This window comes from Rhipicephalus microplus, chromosome 5 (genome assembly GCF_043290135.1).
Source record: "Rhipicephalus microplus isolate Deutch F79 chromosome 5, USDA_Rmic, whole genome shotgun sequence".
In the NCBI taxonomy this organism is placed as follows: Eukaryota; Metazoa; Arthropoda; class Arachnida; order Ixodida; family Ixodidae; genus Rhipicephalus; species Rhipicephalus microplus.
Window position 1 is genome coordinate 164,401,144 of NC_134704.1, and position 19,433 is coordinate 164,420,576.

Genomic DNA, 19,433 nt, shown 5'->3' on the forward strand with positions numbered 1-19,433 from the left:
GCTTTCGTTCTGAAAGTGTGTGAAGTGCTCTTCTGCAGAGAGCACATCACCAACATCTTCGAGATGACAATCTTGTACAATAGTGTAGAGTAGCGCTGCACTTTGGTCTTTTATGGCTGCTTTTTTTGCTCTGTCCTGAGGGTTGCAAACACAATTAAAGTCGCCGAGCATAATGACAATCCTGCCACAGCTAAGAAAAGTCTGTAAATTCTCAAACAATAATTTACGTTCAACTTCTTTGTTCGGTGCGTAAACACAGACAACTCGCCATTTTTTATTATTATATGTAAAATCGCAAACTATGAATCTCCCAGTACTAGACACAGTTACAGTCTCCTCAACTATACCAATAGAATTTTTAAGGAACAGTGCACAACCCGCCGACATTCCAACGGCATGAGACACACACACATCATACCGGGCTCTAAAAGGGGACACCATTCGGTCAGTCTGATCTTGCCCTTCAACTTTTGTTTCCTGAATGGCAATAACATCGAGATCACGTTCAAGCATCAAACGACTTAATTGATACTGCCTTCGTCGAGCGGCAAGTCCCCTGACATTGAGAGTCGCAACTCTCAATTCTGCTTCGACGCTCATAGCCATTAGGACGTGAATGGCCGTCCCGGCCACATGGTTCTCACCTCTGATGCTCCTTTATCACCATCAGGTCCAAGGTTCGATATGGTCTGATAGGTCCCCTTTCTTTTGATCACAAAAGTAGAGCGCCGCGCACGTTTCACGCAGCACATTATGCACACTTCACCACTGCGCTCCATTTGTTGGTGCTTCCGCCGGGTCAATACTTGTGTCACTTAATCCAGACCCCCACCTTACGGGGGCTTTTGATCTGCAGGGGGCCCCGCTGAAGGCCCCTTCTGTTGATGATCTGTCAGTCGCTGATGCAATGTCTGCTGATTCGGCACTGGTTGCTGCTGCGGCGGTTGTGTCTGTTGCACCTGGATTGGTGGGAGGTTCTCGGCTATTCGACGTTCGCTGAGGATGTTAGGTGCCGGTCTACGGCGCACGTTCATCGCCTTGGCCGGTGGTTGTTCCACTTCTTTCGTTGTAGCAGCCTTCTCGCCTTCCGCGTCTTCCCTGGGCCTTTTACATGTATTTGACGTGTCCATGTTTTCCGACATTTCTTCCTGTGCTGCAAGCGCCGTTATATCTTGTGTGTTCCTCGTGGATTGCACGTCTTTTGTAGAACCCTTGTCTTTGTTAAGCGTCGTCTCAGCACCTGTGGGGCGTGGCGTAAGGGGCGTCAACTTGGGTTTCGGTTCCTCCCGACGCGCCCCTATCAGCTCTTCTGCTTCAGCCTCGTCCATGTGATGCTCGGAAAGTTCTTCGCCCCCCGCGGGCCCTGCTACACTTGCATATGTTCTCATACAGCCGCTCTCATTATGCCCAAAACGCCGACACACTGTACAACGCGGGGCTCGGCAATCCCTCCTAATATGACCTGTTCCGCGGCAACGCAGGCATAGCGGTGCTCTTCCCGCGACGACAACTAGCGTGAGGTCTCCGGCAATCCGCAACTGATGTGGGAGGTCATCCACCGTGAGGCCAGCTTTGAGCCTGATGCTCACCACTCGCGTCGAAGAGCCTTTGTCCGTGCATCCATACACGCGCCAGCGCTCTCGCACTATTTCGTTCACCTTGCCATAAGGAGCCAACGCTGCCCTCACCTCGTCGTCAGGAACGTTAAACAATAGCCAGTGTATCTTCAGCTTCGTATCCTGGTGGTTAGGGTCGATAGTGATACAGCGCTGGTTCTTCACCACAATGTCCCCAGCAGCGAGTATTCTCTTCTTGCCCTCCTCGTCCTTGAAAGTGATGGCCCAAACATGATTCATTTGGTACGCCCCCAAGGCAACAACCTCGGGAAGCAAAGCCAAACGAATAAGAGCGTCCCTGAAATCCTCAACGCGATACGGCCGCGCCTTGATATCGGCGTGCAAAAAGACAGTATGCAGCGTTGAATCATTTGATGGCAGTCGGGGCAAAATAATCTGATAATCCTGTGACGATTCGTCCATGTTCCTGGTACCACGACCGAGCTGGGCCGTTGATGCCGCTCCGATATCGCCGGAGCTCATGCCGCCACGTCCGTACACTACGGTGACCGGAAGTGGAATCGATCCGCCACCGAGTCCGCTTAGGGTAGCCGTTCGCACAAACGTGGTAGCATGTTTTGACGGCCTTCTGTCGATGAAGCACAGGTAAAGGGACAAGTCATTTTACAAGGACAAATAAGTACATAAACAGATAGATGAAAATCATAAAAAGAGAATTTGACCCGCATGTGATTAGAACACGCAACATTCTGATCTGGAGTCAGACGTGCTAAAGTTGCACCACCGAGTCCGCTTAAGGTAGCCGTTCGCACACACGCGGTAGCATGTTTTGCTCGGCCTTCTGTCGATGAAACACAGGTAAAGAGACAAGTCATTGTAGACAGACAAATAAGTAGATAGACAGATAGTTGAAAATAATAAAAAAGAGAATTTTACCCAGACGTGATTCGAACACGCATCCTTCTCATCTGGAGTCAGACGTGGTACCGTTGCGCAACCGAGTCCGCCTAAAGGGTAGCCCTTCGCACACACGCGGTAGCATGTTTTGCTCGGCCTTCTGTCGATGAAGCACAGGTAAAGAGACAAGTCATTGTAGACAGATCAATAAGTAGATAGACAGATAGATGAAAATAATAAAAAAGAACTTAACACGGACGTGATTCGAACACGCGAACTTCTGATCTGAAGTCAGACGTGCAACCGTATCGCCATCAAGTCTACTTAGGGTAGCCATTTGCACACGCGCCGTAGCATGTTTTGCTCGGCCTTCTGTCGATGAAGCACAGGTGAAGAGACAAGTCATTGTAGAATGACAAAAAGGTAGATAGACAGATAAAAATAACAAAAAAGAGAATTTGACCCGCACATGGTTCGAACACGCAACCTTCTGATCTGGAGTATGACGCGCTAAAGTTGCGCCACCGAGTCCGCTTAGGGTAGCCGTTCACACACACGCGGTAGCATGTTTTGCTCGGCCTTCTGTCGATGAAGCACAGGTAAAGAGACAAATTATTGTAGACCGACAAATAAGTAGATAGACAGATAGATGGAAATAATAAAAAGAAAATGTGACCCAAACGTGATTCGAACAAACAACCTTCTTATCTGGAGTCAGACGTGGTACCGTTGCGCCACCAAGTCCGCTTATAGGGTTTCCCTTCGCACACACGCGTTAGCATGTTTTGCTCGGCGTTCTGTCGATGAAGCACAGGTAAAAAGACAAGTCATTTTAGACAGACAAATAAGTAGATAGACAGATAGATGAAAATAATAAAAAAGAGAACTTGACCCGGACGTGATTCGAACACGCAGCTTTCTGATATGGAGTCAGACGTGCTACCGTGTCGCCACCGAGTCCACTTATTTTAGCCATTTTCAGACACGCGGTAGCATGTTTTGCTCGGCCTTGTGTCGATGAAGCACAGGTAAATGAACAAGTCATTGTAGACAGACAAATAAGTAGATAGACATAGAGTTGAAAATAATAAAAAAGAGAATTTGAACCGGACGTCATTCGAACACGCAACTTTCTGATCTTGTGTCAGACGCGTTACCGGTTCGCCACAGAGTCCGTTTAGGGTTGCCGTTCGCACACACAGGGTAGAATGTTTTGGTCGGCCTTCTATCGATGAAGCAAAGGTAAAGAGACAAGTCATTGTAGACAGACAAAAGAGTAGATAGACAGATAGATGAAAATAATAAAAAAGAGAACATAACACGGACGTGATTCGAACACGCAAACTTCTGATCTGGAGTCAGACGCGCTAAAGTTGCGCCACCGTGTGCGCTTAGGGTAGCCGTTCGCACACATGCGGTAGCATGTTTTGCACGGCCTTCAGTCGAGGAAGCACAGGTAAAGAGACAAGTCATTGTAGAATGACAAATGGGTAGATAGACAGATAAAAATAACAAAAAAGAGAATTTGACCCGCACATGGCTCGAACACGCAACCTTCTGATCTGAAGTATGACGCGCTAAAGTTGCGCCACCGAGTCCGCTTATGGTAGCCGTTCGCACACACACGGTAGCATGTTTTGCTCGGCCTTCTGTCGATGAAGCACAGGTATCGAGACAAGTCATTGTAGACAGACAAATAAGTAGATAGACAGATAGTTGAAAATATTAAAAAAGAGAATTTGACCCAAACGTTATTCGAACATGCAACCTTCTGATATGGAGTCAGACGTGCTACCGTTGCGCCACTGAATCCGTTTAGGGTCGCCGTTCGCACACACGCGGTAGCATGTTTTGCACGGCCTTCTGTCGACGGTGCACAGGTAAAGCGACAAGTCATTGTAGAAGGAGAAATAAGTAGATAAACAGATAGATGAAAATCATAAAGAGAGAATTTGACCCGGATGTGATTAGAACACGCAACCTTCTGATCTTGAGTCAGACGTGCTACCGTGTCGCCATCAAGTCCACTTAGTGTAGCCGTTCGCACACACGCGGTAGCATGTTTTGCTCGGCCTTCTGTCGATGAAGCACAGGTAAAGAGACAAGTCATTGTAGACAGACAAATAAGTAGATAGACAGATAAATGAAAATAATAAAAAAGAGATTTTGACCCGGACGTGATTCGAACGCGCAACCTTCTGATCTGGAGTCAGACGTGCTACCGTGTCGCCATCAAGTCCACTTAGTGTAGCCGTTCGCACACACGCGGTAGCATGTTTTGCTCGGCCTTCTGTCGATGAAGCACAGGTAAAGAGACAAGTCATTGTAGAATGACAAATAAGTATATAGACAGATAAAAACAACAAAAAAGAGAATTTGACCCAGACGTGATTCGAACACGCGAACTTCTGATCTGGAGTCAGACGTGCTACCGTGTCGCCATCAAGTCCACTTAGGGTAGCCGTTCGCACACACGCCGTAGCATGTTTTGCTCGGCCTTCTGTCGATGAAGCACACGTGAAGAGACAAGTCATTGTAGACAAACAAATAAGTAGATAGACAGATAGATGAACATAATTAAAAAGAGAATTTTACCCGGACGTGATTCGAACACGCAACCTTCTGATCTGGAGCCAGACGTGCTACCGTTCCGCCATCACGTTCACTCAGTGTAGCCGTTCGCACACACGCGGTAGCATGTTTTGCTCGGCCTTCTGTCGATGAAGCACAGGTGAAGAGACAAGTCATTGTAGACAGACAAATAAGTAGGTAGAGAGATAGATGAAAATATTAAAAAAGAGAATTTTACCCGGACGTGATTCGAACACGCAACCTTCTGATCTGGAGTCAGACACGCTACCGTTGCGCCACCGAGTCCGTTAAGGGTCCCCGTTCGCACATACGCGGTAGCATGTTGTGCACGGCCTTCTGTCGCCGAAGCACAGGTAAAGGGACAAGGCATTGTAGAAGGACAAATAAGTAAATAAACAGATAGATGAAAATCATAAAAAGAGAATTTGACCCGGACGTGATTCGAACACGCAACCTTCTGATCTGGAGTCAGACACGCTACCGTTGCGCCACCGAGTCCGTTTAGGGTTCCCGTTCGCACATACGCGGTAGCATGTTGTGCACGGCCTTCTGTCGCCGAAGCACAGGTAAAGGGACAAGGCATTGTAGAAAGACAAATAAGTAAATAAACAGATAGATGAAAATCATAAAAAGAGAATTTGACCCGGACGTGATTAGAACACGCAACCTTCTGATCTGGAGTCAGACGTGCTAAAGTTGCACCACCGAGTCTGCTTAAGGTAGCCGTTCGCACACACGCGGTAGCATGTTTTGCTCGGCCTTCTGTCGATGAAACACAAGTAAAGAGACAAGTCATTGTAGACAGACAAATAAGTAGATAGACAGATAGTTGAAAATAATAAAAAAGAGAATTTGACCCAGACGTGATTCGAACACGCAACCATGTGATCTGGAGTCAGACGTGCTACCGTATCGCCACCGACTCCACTTAGTGTAGGCGTTCGCACACACGCGGTAGCATGTTCTGCTCGGCCTTCTGTCGATGAAGCACAGGTAAAAAGACAAGTCATTGTAGACAGACAAATAAGTGGATAGACAGATGAAAATAATAAAAAAGAGAATTTGACCCGGACGTCATTCGAACACGCAACTTTCTGATCTGGTGTCAGACGCGCTACCGGTTCGCCACAGAGTCCGCTTAGGGTTGCCGTTCGCACACATGGGGTAGAATGTTTTGGTCGGCCTTGTATCGATGAAGCAAAGGTAAATAGACAAGTCATTGTAGACAAACAAATAAGTAGATAGACAGATAGATGAAAATAGTAAAAAGGAGAATTTGACCAGAACGTGATTCGAACACGCAACGTTCTGATCTGAAGTCAGAAGCGCTACCGTTGCGCCAACGAGTCCGTTTAGGGTAGCCGTTCCCACACACGCGGTAGCATGTTTTGCACGGCCTTCAGTCGAAGGAAGCACAGGTAAAGAGACAAGTCATTGTAGACAGACAAATAAGTAGATAAACAAATAGATGAAAATCATAAAAAGAGAATTTGACCCGGATGTGATTAGAACTAGCAACCTTCTGATTTTGAGTCAGACGTGCTAAAGTTGCACCACCGAGTCCGCTTAAGGTAGCCGTTCGCACACACGTGGTAGCATGTTTTGCTCGGCCTTCTGTCGATGAAACACAGGTAAAGAGACAAGTCATTGTAGACAGACAAATAAGTAGATAGACAGATAGTTGAAAATAATAAAAAAGAGAATTTTACCCAGACGTGATTCGAACACGCATCCTTCTCATCTGGAGTCAGACGTGGTACCGTTGCGCAACCGAGTCCGCCTAAAGGGTAGCCCTTCGCACACACGCGGTAGCATGTTTTGCTCGGCCTTCTGTCGATGAAGCACAGGTAAAGAGACAAGTCATTGTAGACAGATCAATAAGTAGATAGACAGATAGATGAAAATAATAAAAAAGAACTTAACACAGACGTGATTCGAACACGCGAACTTCTGATCTGAAGTCAGACGTGCAACCGTATCGCCATCAAGTCTACTTAGGGTAGCCATTTGCACACGCGCCGTAGCATGTTTTGCTCGGCCTTCTGTCGATGAAGCACAGGTGAAGAGACAAGTCATTGTAGAATGACAAAAAGGTAGATAGACAGATAAAAATAACAAAAAAGAGAATTTGACCCGCACATGGTTCGAACACGCAACCTTCTGATCTGGAGTATGACGCGCTAAAGTTGCGCCACCGAGTCCGCTTAGGGTAGCCGTTCACACACACGCGGTAGCATGTTTTGCTCGGCCTTCTGTCGATGAAGCACAGGTAAAGAGACAAATTATTGTAGACCGACAAATAAGTAGATAGACAGATAGATGGAAATAATAAAAAGAAAATGTGACCCAAACGTGATTCGAACACACAACCTTCTTATCTGGAGTCAGACGTGGTACCGTTGCGCCACCAAGTCCGCTTATAGGGTTTCCCTTCGCACACACGCGTTAGCATGTTTTGCTCGGCGTTCTGTCGATGAAGCACAGGTAAAAAGACAAGTCATTGTAGACAGACAAATAAGTAGATAGACAGATAGATGAAAATAATAAAAAGAGAACTTGACCCGGACGTGATTCGAACAAGCAGCTTTCTGATATGGAGTCAGACGTGCTACCGTGTCGCCACCGAGTCCACTTATTTTAGCCATTTTCAGACACGCGGTAGCATGTTTTGCTCGGCCTTGTGTCGATGAAGCACAGGTAAATGAACAAGTCATTGTAGACAGACAAATAAGTAGATAGACAGAGAGTTGAAAATAATAAAAAAGAGAATTTGAACCGGACGTCATTCGAACACGCAACTTTCTGATCTTGTGTCAGACGCGCTACCGGTTCGCCACAGAGTCCGTTTAGGGTTGCCGTTCGCACACACAGGGTAGAATGTTTTGGTCGGCCTTCTATCGATGAAGCAAAGGTAAAGAGACAAGTCATTGTAGACAGACAAAAGAGTAGATAGACAGATAGATGAAAATAATAAAAAAGAGAACATAAGACGGACGTGATTCGAACACGCAAACTTCTGATCTGGAGTCAGACGCGCTAAAGTTGCGCCATCACGTTCACTCAGTGTAGCCGTTCGCACACACGGGGTAGCATGTTTTGCTCGGCCTTCTGTCGATGAAGCACAGGTAAAGAGACAAGTTATTGTAGACCGACAAATAAATAGATAGACAGATAGTTGAAAATAATAAAAAAGAGAATTTGACCCAGACGTGATTTGAACACGCAACCTTCTGATCTGGAGTCAGACGCGCTACCGTTGCGCCACCGAGTCCGCTTAGGGTAGCCGTTCACACAAACGTGGTAGCATGTTTTACTCGGCCTTGTGTCGATGAAGCACAGGTAAAGAGACAAGTCATTGTAGACAGACAAATAAGTAGGTAGACAGATAGATGAAAATATTAAAAAAGAGAATTTTACCCGGACGTGATTCGAACACGCAACCTTCTGATCTGGAGTCAGACACGCTACCGTTGTGCCACCGAGTCCGTTTAGGGTCCCCGTTCGCGCATACGCGATAGCATGTTGTGCACGGCCTTCTGTCGCCGAAGCACAGGTAAAGGGACAAGGCATTGTAGAAGGACAAATAAGTAAATAAACAGATAGATGAAAATCATAAAAAGAGAATTTGACCCGGACGTGATTAGAACAAGCAACCTTCTGATCTGGAGTCAGACGTGCTAAAGTTGCACCACCGAGTCTGCTTAAGGTAGCCGTTCGCACACACGCGGTATCATGTTTTGCTCGGCCTTCTGTCGATGAAACACAAGTAAAGAGACAAGTCATTGTAGACAGACAAATAAGTAGATAGACAGATGAAAATAATAAAAAAGAGAATTTGACCCGGACGTCATATGAACACGCAACTTTCTGATCTGGTGTCAGACGCGCTACCGGTTCACCACAGAGTCCGCTTAGGGTTGCCGTTCGCACACACGTGGTAGAATGTTTTGGTCGGCCTTCTATTGATGAAGCAAAGGTAAAGAGACAAGTCATTGTAGACAGACAAATTAGTAGATAGACAGATAGATAAAAATATTAAAAAGAAAATTTGACCAAGACGTGATTAGAATACCCAACCTTCTGATCTGGAGTCAGACGTGCTAAAGTTGCGCCACCGAGTCCGCTTAGGGTAGCCCTTCGCACACACGCGGTAGCATGTTTTGCTCGGCCTTCTGTCGATGAAGCACAGCTAAAGAGAAGAGTCACTGTAGACAGACAAATAAGTAGATAGACAGATAGATGAAAATAGTAAAAAAGAGAACTTGACCCGGATGTGATTCGAACACGAGACCTTCTGATCTGGAGTCGGACGCGCCACCGTTGCGCCACCGAGTCCGCTTAGGGTGGCTGTTCGAACACACGTGGTAGCATGTTTTGCTCGGCCTGCTATCGATGAAGCACAGGTAAAGAGACAAGTCATTGTAGAATGACAAATAAGTATATAGACAGATAAAAACAACAAAAAAGAGAATTTGACCCAGACGTGATTCGAACACGCGAACTTCTGATCTGGAGTCAGACGTGCTACCGTGTCGCCATCAAGTCCACTTAGGGTAGCCGTTCGCACACACGCCGTAGCATGTTTTGCTCGGCCTTCTGCCGATGAAGCACACGTGAAGAGACAAGTCATTGTCGACAAACAAATAAGTAGATAGACAGATAGATGAACATAATTAAAAAGAGAACTTTACCCGGACGTGATTCGAACACGCAACCTTCTGATCTGGAGCCAGACGTGCTACCGTTCCGCCATCACGTTCACTCAGTGTAGCCGTTCGCACACACGGGGTAGCATGTTTTGCTCGGCCTTCTGTCGATGAAGCACAGGTAAAGAGACAAGTTATTGTAGACCGACAAATAAATAGATAGACAGATAGTTGAAAATAATAAAAAAGAGAATTTGACCCAGACGTGATTTGAACACGCAACCTTCTGATCTGGAGTCAGACGCGCGAAAGTTGCACCACCGAGTCCGCTTAAGGTAGCCGTTCGCACACACGCAGTAGCATGTTTTGCTCGGCTTTCTGTCGATGAAACACAGGTAAAGAGACAAGTCATTGTAGAATGACAAATAAGTAGATAAACAGATAAAAATAACAAAAAAGAGAATTTTACCCGGACGTGATTCGAACACGCAACCTTCTGATCTGGAGTCAGACACGCTACCGTTGTGCCACCGAGTCCGTTTAGGGTCCCCGTTCGCGCATACGCGGTAGCATGTTGTGCACGGCCTTCTGTCGCCGAAGCACAGGTAAAGGGACAAGGCATTGTAGAAGGACAAATAAGTAAATAAACAGATAGATGAAAATCATAAAAAGAGAATTTGACCCGGACGTGATTAGAACAAGCAACCTTCTGATCTGGATTTAGACGTGCTAAAGTTGCACCACCGAGTCTGCTTAAGGTAGCCGTACGCACACACGCGGTATCATGTTTTGCTCGGCCTTCTGTCGATGAAACACAAGTAAAGAGACAAGTCATTGTAGACAGACAAATAAGTAGATAGACAGATAGTTGAAAATAATAAAAAAGAGAATTTGACCCAGACGTGATTCGAACACGCAACCATGTGATCTGGAGTCAGACGTGCTACCGTATCGCCACCGACTCCACTTAGTGTAGGCGTTCGCACACACGCGGTAGCATGTTCTGCTCGGCCTTCTCTCGATGAAGCACAGGTAAAGAGACAAGTCATTGTAGACAGACAAATAAGTAGATAGACAGATGAAAATAATAAAAAAGAGAATTTGACCCGGACGTCATTCGAACACGCAACTTTCTGATCTGGTGTCAGACGCGCTACCGGTTTGCCACAGAGTCCGCTTAGGGTTGCCGTTCGCACACATGGGGTAGAATGTTCTGGTCGGCCTTCTATAGATGAAGCAAAGGTAAATAGACAAGTCATTGTAGACAAACAAATAAGTAGATAGACAGATAGATGAAAATATTAAAAAGGAGAATTTGACCAGAACGTGATTCGAACACGCAACGTTCTGATCTGAAGTCAGAAGCGCTACCGTTGCGCCACCGAGTCCGTTTAGGGTAGCCGTTCCCACACACGCGGTAGCATGTTTTGCACGGCCTTCAGTCGAGGAAGCACAGGTAAAGAGACAAGTCATTGTAGAATGACAAATAAGTAGATAGACAGATAAAAATAACACAAAAAAAAATTGGACCCAGACGTGATTCGAACACGCATCCTTCTCAGCTGGAGTCAGACGTGGTACCGTTGCGCAACCGAGTCCACTTAGGGTAGCCGTTCGCACACACGCCGTAGCATGTTTTGCTCGGCCTTCTGTCGATGAAGCACAGGTGAAGAGACAAGTCATTGTAGACATACAAATAAGTAAATAGACAGATAGATGAACATAATAAAAAAAGAAAATTTGACCCGGACGTGATTCGAACACGCAACCTTCTGATCTGGAGTTAGACGTGCTACTGTTCCGCCATCACGTTCACTCAGTGTAGCCGTTCGCACACACGCCGGAGCATGTTTTGCTCGGCCTTCTGTCGATGAAGCACTGGTAAAGAGACAAGTCATTGTAGAATGACAAATAGGTAGATAGACAGTTAAAAATAACAAAAAAGAGAATTTGACCCGCATATGGTTCAAACACGCAACCTTCTGACCTGGAGTTAGACGTGCTACCGTTCCGCCATCATGTTCACTCAGTGTAGCCATTCGCACACACGCCGGAGCATGTTTTGCTCGGCCTTCTGTCGATGAAGCACAGGTAAAGCGACAAGTCATTGTAAAAGGACAAATGAGTAGATAGACAGATAGATGAAAATCATAAAAAGAGAATTTGATCCGGATGTGATTAGAACACGCAACCTTCTGATCTGGAGTCAGACGTGCGAAAGTTGCACCACCGAGTCCGCTTAAGGTAGCCGTTCGCACACACGCAGTAGCATGTTTTGCTCGGCTTTCTGTCGATGAAACACAGGTAAAGAGACAAGTCATTGTAGAATGACAAATAAGTAGATAAACAGATAAAAATAACAAAAAAGAGAATTTGACCCGCACATGGTTCGAACACGCAACCTTCTGATCTGGAGTACGACGCGCTAAAGTTGCACCACCGAGTCCGCTTAGGGCAGCCGTTCGCACACACGCAGTAGCATGTTTTGCTCGGCCTTCTGTCGATGAAGCACAGGTAAAGAGACAAGTTATTGTAGACCGACAAATAAGTAGATAGCCAGATAGTTGAAAATAATAAAAAAGACAATTTGACCCAGAGGTGATTCGAACACGCAACCTTCTGATCTGGAGTCAGACGCGCTACCGTTGCGCCACCGAGTCCGCTTAGGGTAGCCGTTCGCACAAACGTGGTAGCATGTTTTGACGGCCTTCTGTCGATGAAGCACAGGTAAAGAGACAAGTCATTGTAGACAGATCAATAAGTAGATAGACAGATAGATGAAAATAATAAAAAAGAACTTAACACGGACGTGATTCGAACACGCGAACTTCTGATCTGAAGTCAGACGTGCAACCGTATCGCCATCAAGTCCACTTAGGGTAGCCGTTTGCACACGCGCCGTAGCATGTTTTGCTCGGCCTTCTGTCGATGAAGCACAGGTGAAGAGAAGTCATTGTAGAATGACAAAAAGGTAGATAGACAGATAAAAATAACAAAAAAGAGAATTTCACCCGCACATGGTTCGAACACGCAACCTTCTGATCTGGAGTATGACGCGCTAAAGTTGCGCCACCGAGTCCGCTTAGGGTAGCCGTTCACACACACGCGGCAGCATGTTTTGCTCGGCCTTCTGTCGATGAAGTACAGCTAAAGAGAAGAGTCACTGTAGACAGACAAATAAGTAGATAGACAGATAGATGAAAATAGTAAAAAAGAGAACTTGACCCGGATGTGATTCGAACACGAGACCTTCTGATCTGGAGTTGGACGCGCCACCGTTTCGCCACCGAGTCCGCTTAGGGTGGCTGTTCGAACACACGTGGTAGCATGTTTTGCTCGGCCTCCTATCGATGAAGCACAGGTAAAGAGACAAATTATTGTAGACCGACAAATAAGTAGATAGACAGATAGATGGAAATAATAAAAAGAAAATGTGACCCAAACGTGATTCGAACACACAACCTTCTTATCTGGAGTCAGACGTGGTACCGTTGCACCACCAAGTCCGCTTATAGGGTTTCCCTTCGCACACACGCGGTAGCATGTTTTGCTCGGCGTTCTGTCGATGAAGCACAGGTAAAGAGACAAGTCATTGTAGACAGACGAATAAGTAGATAGACAGATAGATGAAAATAATAAAAAAGAGAACTTGACCCGGACGTGATTCGAACACGCAGCTTTCTGATATGGAGTCAGACGTGCTACCGTGTCGCCACCGAGTCCACTTATTTTAGACATTTTCAGACACGCGGTAGCATGTTTTGCTCGGCCTTGTGTCGATGAAGCACAGGTAAATGAACAAGTCATTGTAGACAGACAAATAATAGATAGACAGAGAGTTGAAAATAATAAAAAAGAGAAGTTGAACCGGACGTCATTCGAACACGCAACTTTCTGATCTGGTGTCAGACGCGCTACCGGTTCGCCACAGAGTCCGCTTAGGGTTGCCGTTCGCACACACAGGGTAGAATGTTTTGGTCGGCCTTCTATCGATGAAGCAAAGGTAAAGAGACAAGTCATTGTAGACAGACAAAAGAGTAGATAGACAGATAGATGAAAATAATAAAAAAGAGAACTTAACACGGACGTGATTCGAACACGCAAACTTTTGATCTGGAGTCAGACGCGCTAAAGTTGCGCCACCGTGTGCGCTTAGGGTAGCCGTTCGCACACACGCGGTATTATGTTTTGCACGGCCTTCAGTCGAGGAAGCACAAGTAAAGAGACAAGTCATTGTAGAATGACAAATGGGTAGATAGACAGATAAAAATAACAAAAAAGAGAATTTGACCCGCACATGGCTCGAACACGCAACCTTCTGATCTGGAGTATGACGCGCTAAAGTTGCGCCACCGAGTCCGCTTATGGTAGCCGTTCGCACACACACGGTAGCATGTTTTGCTCGGCCTTCTGTCGATGAAGCACAGGTAACGAGACAAGTCATTGTAGACAGACAAATAAGTAGATAGACAGATAGTTGAAAATATTAAAAAAGAGAATTTGACCCAAACGTTATTCGAACACGCAACCTTCTGATCTGGAGTATGACGCGCTAAAGTTGCGCCACCGAGTCCGCTTAGGGTAGCCCTTCGCACACACGCGGTAGCATGTTTTGCTCGGCCTTCTGTCGATGAAGCACAGCTAAAGAGAAGAGTCACTGTAGACAGACAAATAAGTAGATAGACAGATAGATGAAAATAGTAAAAAAGAGAACTTGACCCGGATGTGATTCGAACACGAGACCTTCTGATCTGGAGTTGGACGCGCCACCGTTTCGCCACCGAGTCCGCTTAGGGTGGCTGTTCGAACACACGTGGTAGCATGTTTTGCTCGGCCTCCTATCGATGAAGCACAGGTAAAGAGACAAGTCATTGTAGAATGACAAATAAGTATATAGACAGATAAAAACAACAAAAAAGAGAATTTGACCCAGACGTGATTCGAACACGCGAACTTCTGATCTGGAGTCAGACGTGCTACCGTGTCGCCATCAAGTCCACTTAGGGTAGCCGTTCGCACACACGCCGTAGCATGTTTTGCTCGGCCTTCTGTCGATGAAGCACACGTGAAGAGACAAGTCATTGTAGACAAACAAATAAGTAGATAGACAGATAGATGAACATAATTAAAAACAGAATTTTACCCGGACGTGATTCGAACACGCAACCTTCTGACCTGGAGTTAGACGTGCTACCGTTCCGCCATCACGTTCACTCAGTGTAGCCGTTCGCACACACGCGGTAGCATGTTTTGCTCGGCCTTCTGTCGATGAAGCACAGGTAAAGAGACAAGTTATTGTAGACAGACAAATAAGTAGGTAGACAGATAGATGAAAATATTAAAAAAGAGAATTTTACCCGGACGTGATTCGAGCACGCAACCTTCTGATCTGGAGTCAGACACGCTACCGTTGTGCCACCGAGTTCGTTTAGGGTCCCCGTTCGCGCATACGCGGTAGCATGTTGTGCACGGCCTTCTGTCGCCGAAGCACAGGTAAAGGGACAAGGCATTGTAGAAGGACAAAAAAGTAAATAAACAGATAGATGAAAATCATAAAAAGAGTTTGACCCGGACGTGATTAGAACAAGCAACCTTCTGATCTGGAGTCAGACGTGCTAAAGTTGCACCACCGAGTCTGCTTAAGGTAGCCGTTCGCACACACGCGGTAGCATGTTTTGCTCGGCCTTCTGTCGATGAAACACAAGTAAAGAGACAAGGAATTGTAGACAGACAAATAAGCAGATAGACAGATAGTTGAAAATAATAAAAAAGAGAATTTGACCCAGACGTGATTCGAACACGCAACCATGTGATCTGGAGTCAGACGTGCTACCGTATCGCCACCGACTCCACTTAGTGTAGGCGTTCGCACACACGCGGTAGCATGTTCTGCTCGGCCTTCTCTCGATGAAGCACAGGTAAAGAGACAAGTCATTGTAGACAGACAAATAAGTAGATAGACAGATGAAAATAATAAAAAAGAGAATTTGACCCGGACGTCATTCGAACACGCAACTTTCTGATCTGGTGTCAGACGCGCTACCGGTTCGCCACAGAGTCCGCTTAAGGTTGCCGTTCGCACACATGGGGTAGAATGTTTTGGTCGGCCTTCTATCGATGAAGCAAAGGTAAATAGACAAGTCATTGTAGACAAACAAATAAGTAGATAGACAGATAGATGAAAATATTAAAAAGGAGAATTTGACCAGAACGTGATTCGAACACGCAACGTTCTGATCTGAAGTCAGAAGCGCTACCGTTGCGCCACCGAGTCCGTTTAGGGTAGCCGTTCCCACACACGCGGTAGCATGTTTTGCACGGCCTTCAGTCGAGGAAGCACAGGTAAAGAGACAAGTCATTGTAGAATGACAAATAAGTAGATAGACAGATAAAAATAACAAAAAAATTTGGACCCAGACGTGATTCGAACACGCATCCTTCTCATGTGGAGTCAGACGTGGTACCGTTGCGCAACCGAGTCCGCCTATAGGGTAGCCCTTCGCACACACGCGGTAGCATGTTTTGCTCGGCCTTCTGTCGATGAAGCCCAGGTAAAGAGACAAGTTATTGTAGACAAACAAATAAGTAGATAGACAGATAAATGAAAATAATAAAAAAAGAACTTAACACGGACGTGATTCGAACACGCGAACTTCTGATCTTGAGTCAGACGTGCTACCGTGTCGCCATCAAGTCCACTTAGGGTAGCCGTTCGCACACACGCCGTAGCATGTTTTGCTCGGCCTTCTGTCGATGAAGCACAGGTGAAGAGACAAGTCATTGTAGACATACAAATAAGTAAATAGACAGATAGATGAACATAATAAAAAAAGAAAATTTGACCCGGACGTGATTCGAACACGCAACCTTCTGATCTGGAGTTAGACGTGCTACCGTTCCGCCATCACGTTCACTCAGTGTAGCCGTTCGCACACACGCCGGAGCATGTTTTGCTCGGCCTTCTGTCGATGAAGCACTGGTAAAGAGACAAGTCATTGTAGAATGACAAATAGGTAGATAGACAGATAAAAATAACAAAAAAGAGAATTTGACCCGCATATGGTTCGAACACGCAACCTTCTGACCTGGAGTTAGACGTGCTACCGTTCCGCCATCACGTTCACTCAGTGTAGCCATTCGCACACACGCCGGAGCATGTTTTGCTCGGCCTTCTGTCGATGAAGCACAGGTAAAGCGACAAGTCATTGTAGAAGGACAAATAAGTAGACAAACAGATAGATGAAAATCATAAAAAGAGAATTTGATCCGGATGTGATTAGAACACGCAACCTTCTGATCTGGAGTCAGACGTGCGAAAGTTGCACCACCGAGTCCGCTTAAGGTAGCCGTTCCCACACACGCAGTAGCATGTTTTGCTCGGCCTTCTGTCGATGAAACACAGGTAAAGAGACAAGTCATTGTAGAATGACAAATAAGTAGATAAACAGATAAAAATAACAAAAAATAGAATTTGACCCGCACATGGTTCGAACACGCAACCTTCTGATCTGGAGTACGACGCGCTAAAGTTGCACCACCGAGTCCGCTTAGGGCAGCCGTTCGCACACACGCGGTAGCATGTTTTCCTCGGCCTTCTGTCGATGAAGCACAGGTAAAGAGACAAGTTATTGTAGACCGACAAATAAGTAGATAGCCAGATAGTTGAAAATAATATAAAAGACAATTTGACCCAGACGTGATTCGAACACGCAACCTTCTGATCTGGAGTCAGACGCGCTACCGTTGCGCCACCGAGTCCGCTTAGGGTAGCCGTTCGCACAAACGTGGTAGCATGTTTTGACGGCCTTCTGTCGATGAAGCACAAGTAAAGGGACAAGTCATTTTAGAAGGACAAATAAGTACATAAACAGATAGATGAAAATCATAAAAAGAGAATTTGACCCGCATGTGATTAGAACACGCAACATTCTGATCTGGAGTCAGACGTGCGAAAGTTGCACCACCGAGTCCGCTTAAGGTAGCCGTTCGCACACACGCAGTAGCATGTTTTGCTCGGCCTTCTGTCGATGAAACACAGGTAAAGAGACAAGTCATTGTAGACAGACAAATAAGTAGATAGACAGATAGTTGAAAATAATAAAAAAGAGAATTTTACCCAGACGTGATTCGAAGCGCAACCGAGTCCGCCTAAAGGGTAGCCCTTCGCACACACGTGGTAGCATGTTTTGCTCGGCCTTCTGTCGATGAAGCACAGGTAAAGAGACAAGTCATTGTAGACAGATCAATAAGTAGATAGACAGATAGATGAAAATAATAAAAAAGAACTTAACACGGACGTGATTCGAACACGCGAACTTCTGATCTGAAGTCAGACGTGCAACCGTATCGCCATCAAGTCCACTTAGGGTAGCCGTTTGCACACACGCCGTAGCATGTTTTGCTTGGCCTTCTGTCGATGAAGCACAGGTGAAGAGACAAGTCATTGTAGAATGACAAAAAGGTAGATAGACAGATAAAAATAACAAAAAAGAGAATTTGACCCGCACATGGTTCGAACACGCAACCTTCTGAACTGGAGTATGACGCGCTAAAGTTGCGCCACCGAGTCCGCTTAGGGTAGCCGTTCACACACACGCGGTAGCATGTTTTGCTCGGCCTTCTGTCGATGAAGCACAGGTAACGAGACAAGTCATTGTAGACAGACAAATAAGTAGATAGACAGATAGTTGAAAATATTAAAAAAGAGAATTTGACCCAAGCGTTATTCGAACACGCAACCTTCTGATCTGGAGTATGACGCGCTAAAGTTGCGCCACCGAGTCCGCTTAGGGTAGCCCTTCGCACACACGCGGTAGCATGTTTTGCTCGGCCTTCTGTCGATGAAGCACAGCTAAAGAGAAGAGTCACTGTAGACAGACAAATAAGTAGATAGACAGATAGATGAAAATAGTAAAAAAGAGAACTTGACCCGGATGTGATTCGAACACGAGACCTTCTGATCTGGAGTCGGACGCGCCACCGTTGCGCCACCGAGTCCACTCAGGGTAGCCGTTCGCACACACGCCGTAGCATGTTTTGCTCGGCCTTCTGTCGATGAAGCACACGTGAAGAGACAAGTCATTGTAGACAAACAAATAAGTAGATAGACAGATAGATGAACATAATTAAAAAGAGAATTTTACCCGGACGTGATTCGAACACGCAACCTTCTGACCTGGAGTTAGACGTGCTACCGTTCCGCCATCACGTTCACTCAGTGTAGCCGTTCGCACACACGCGGTAGCATGTTTTGCTCGGCCTTCTGTCGATGAAGCACAGGTAAAGAGACAAGTTATTGTAGACCGACAAATAAATAGATAGACAGATAGTTGAAAATAATAAAAAAGAGAATTTGACCCAGACGTGATTTGAACACGCAACCTTCTGATCTGGAGTCAGACGCGCTACCGTTGCGCCACCGAGTCCGCTTAGGGTAGCCGTTCGCACAAACGTGGTAGCATGTTTTACTCGGCCTTGTGTCGATGAAGCACAGGTAAAGAGACAAGTCATTGTAGACAGACAAATAAGTAGGTAGACAGATAGATGAAAATATTAAAAAAGAGAATTTTACCCGGACGTGATTCGAACACGCAACCTTCTGATCTGGAGTCAGACACGCTACCGTTGTGCCACCGAGTCCGTTTAGGGTCCTCGTTCGCGCATACGCGGTAGCATGTTGTGCACGGCCTTCTGTCGCCGAAGCACAGGTAAAGGGACAAGG

General features: G+C 46.0%; 1 protein-coding gene and 9 non-coding genes across 10 annotated transcripts; all 10 read right to left on the reverse strand.

Moving 5' to 3' along the window:
- Positions 1-264: 264 nt before the first annotated feature.
- LOC142817427 (uncharacterized) lies at positions 265-2,204 on the reverse strand. The gene has a single exon (XM_075894448.1). The coding sequence runs from the start codon at positions 2,097-2,099 to the stop codon at positions 834-836; it is 1,266 nt and encodes a 421-aa protein (XP_075750563.1). The 5' UTR covers positions 2,100-2,204; the 3' UTR covers positions 265-833.
- Positions 2,205-5,279: 3,075 nt separating this feature from the next.
- Positions 5,280-5,351, reverse strand: TRNAW-CCA (transfer RNA tryptophan (anticodon CCA)). Its single transcript has one exon. It is a non-coding gene; the product is annotated as a tRNA-Trp (tRNA).
- A 141-nt stretch (positions 5,352-5,492) lies between these two features.
- Positions 5,493-5,564, reverse strand: TRNAW-CCA (transfer RNA tryptophan (anticodon CCA)). The gene has a single exon. It is a non-coding gene; the product is annotated as a tRNA-Trp (tRNA).
- A 2,701-nt stretch (positions 5,565-8,265) lies between these two features.
- Positions 8,266-8,337, reverse strand: TRNAW-CCA (transfer RNA tryptophan (anticodon CCA)). Its single transcript has one exon. It is a non-coding gene; the product is annotated as a tRNA-Trp (tRNA).
- A 142-nt stretch (positions 8,338-8,479) lies between these two features.
- Positions 8,480-8,551, reverse strand: TRNAW-CCA (transfer RNA tryptophan (anticodon CCA)). The gene has a single exon. It is a non-coding gene; the product is annotated as a tRNA-Trp (tRNA).
- Positions 8,552-10,177: 1,626 nt separating this feature from the next.
- Positions 10,178-10,249, reverse strand: TRNAW-CCA (transfer RNA tryptophan (anticodon CCA)). Its single transcript has one exon. It is a non-coding gene; the product is annotated as a tRNA-Trp (tRNA).
- A 2,051-nt stretch (positions 10,250-12,300) lies between these two features.
- TRNAW-CCA (transfer RNA tryptophan (anticodon CCA)) lies at positions 12,301-12,372 on the reverse strand. The gene has a single exon. It is a non-coding gene; the product is annotated as a tRNA-Trp (tRNA).
- Positions 12,373-17,398: 5,026 nt separating this feature from the next.
- TRNAW-CCA (transfer RNA tryptophan (anticodon CCA)) lies at positions 17,399-17,470 on the reverse strand. Its single transcript has one exon. It is a non-coding gene; the product is annotated as a tRNA-Trp (tRNA).
- Positions 17,471-19,065: 1,595 nt separating this feature from the next.
- On the reverse strand, positions 19,066-19,137 carry TRNAW-CCA (transfer RNA tryptophan (anticodon CCA)). The gene has a single exon. It is a non-coding gene; the product is annotated as a tRNA-Trp (tRNA).
- A 142-nt stretch (positions 19,138-19,279) lies between these two features.
- Positions 19,280-19,351, reverse strand: TRNAW-CCA (transfer RNA tryptophan (anticodon CCA)). Its single transcript has one exon. It is a non-coding gene; the product is annotated as a tRNA-Trp (tRNA).
- Positions 19,352-19,433: the final 82 nt, after the last annotated feature.

Bases quoted from the DNA above. Each gene is read 5' to 3' on its own strand.
- LOC142817427 (XM_075894448.1), bottom strand. From the start codon at position 2,099: ATGAGCTCCGGCGATATCGGAGCGGCATCAACGGCCCAGCTCGGTCGT.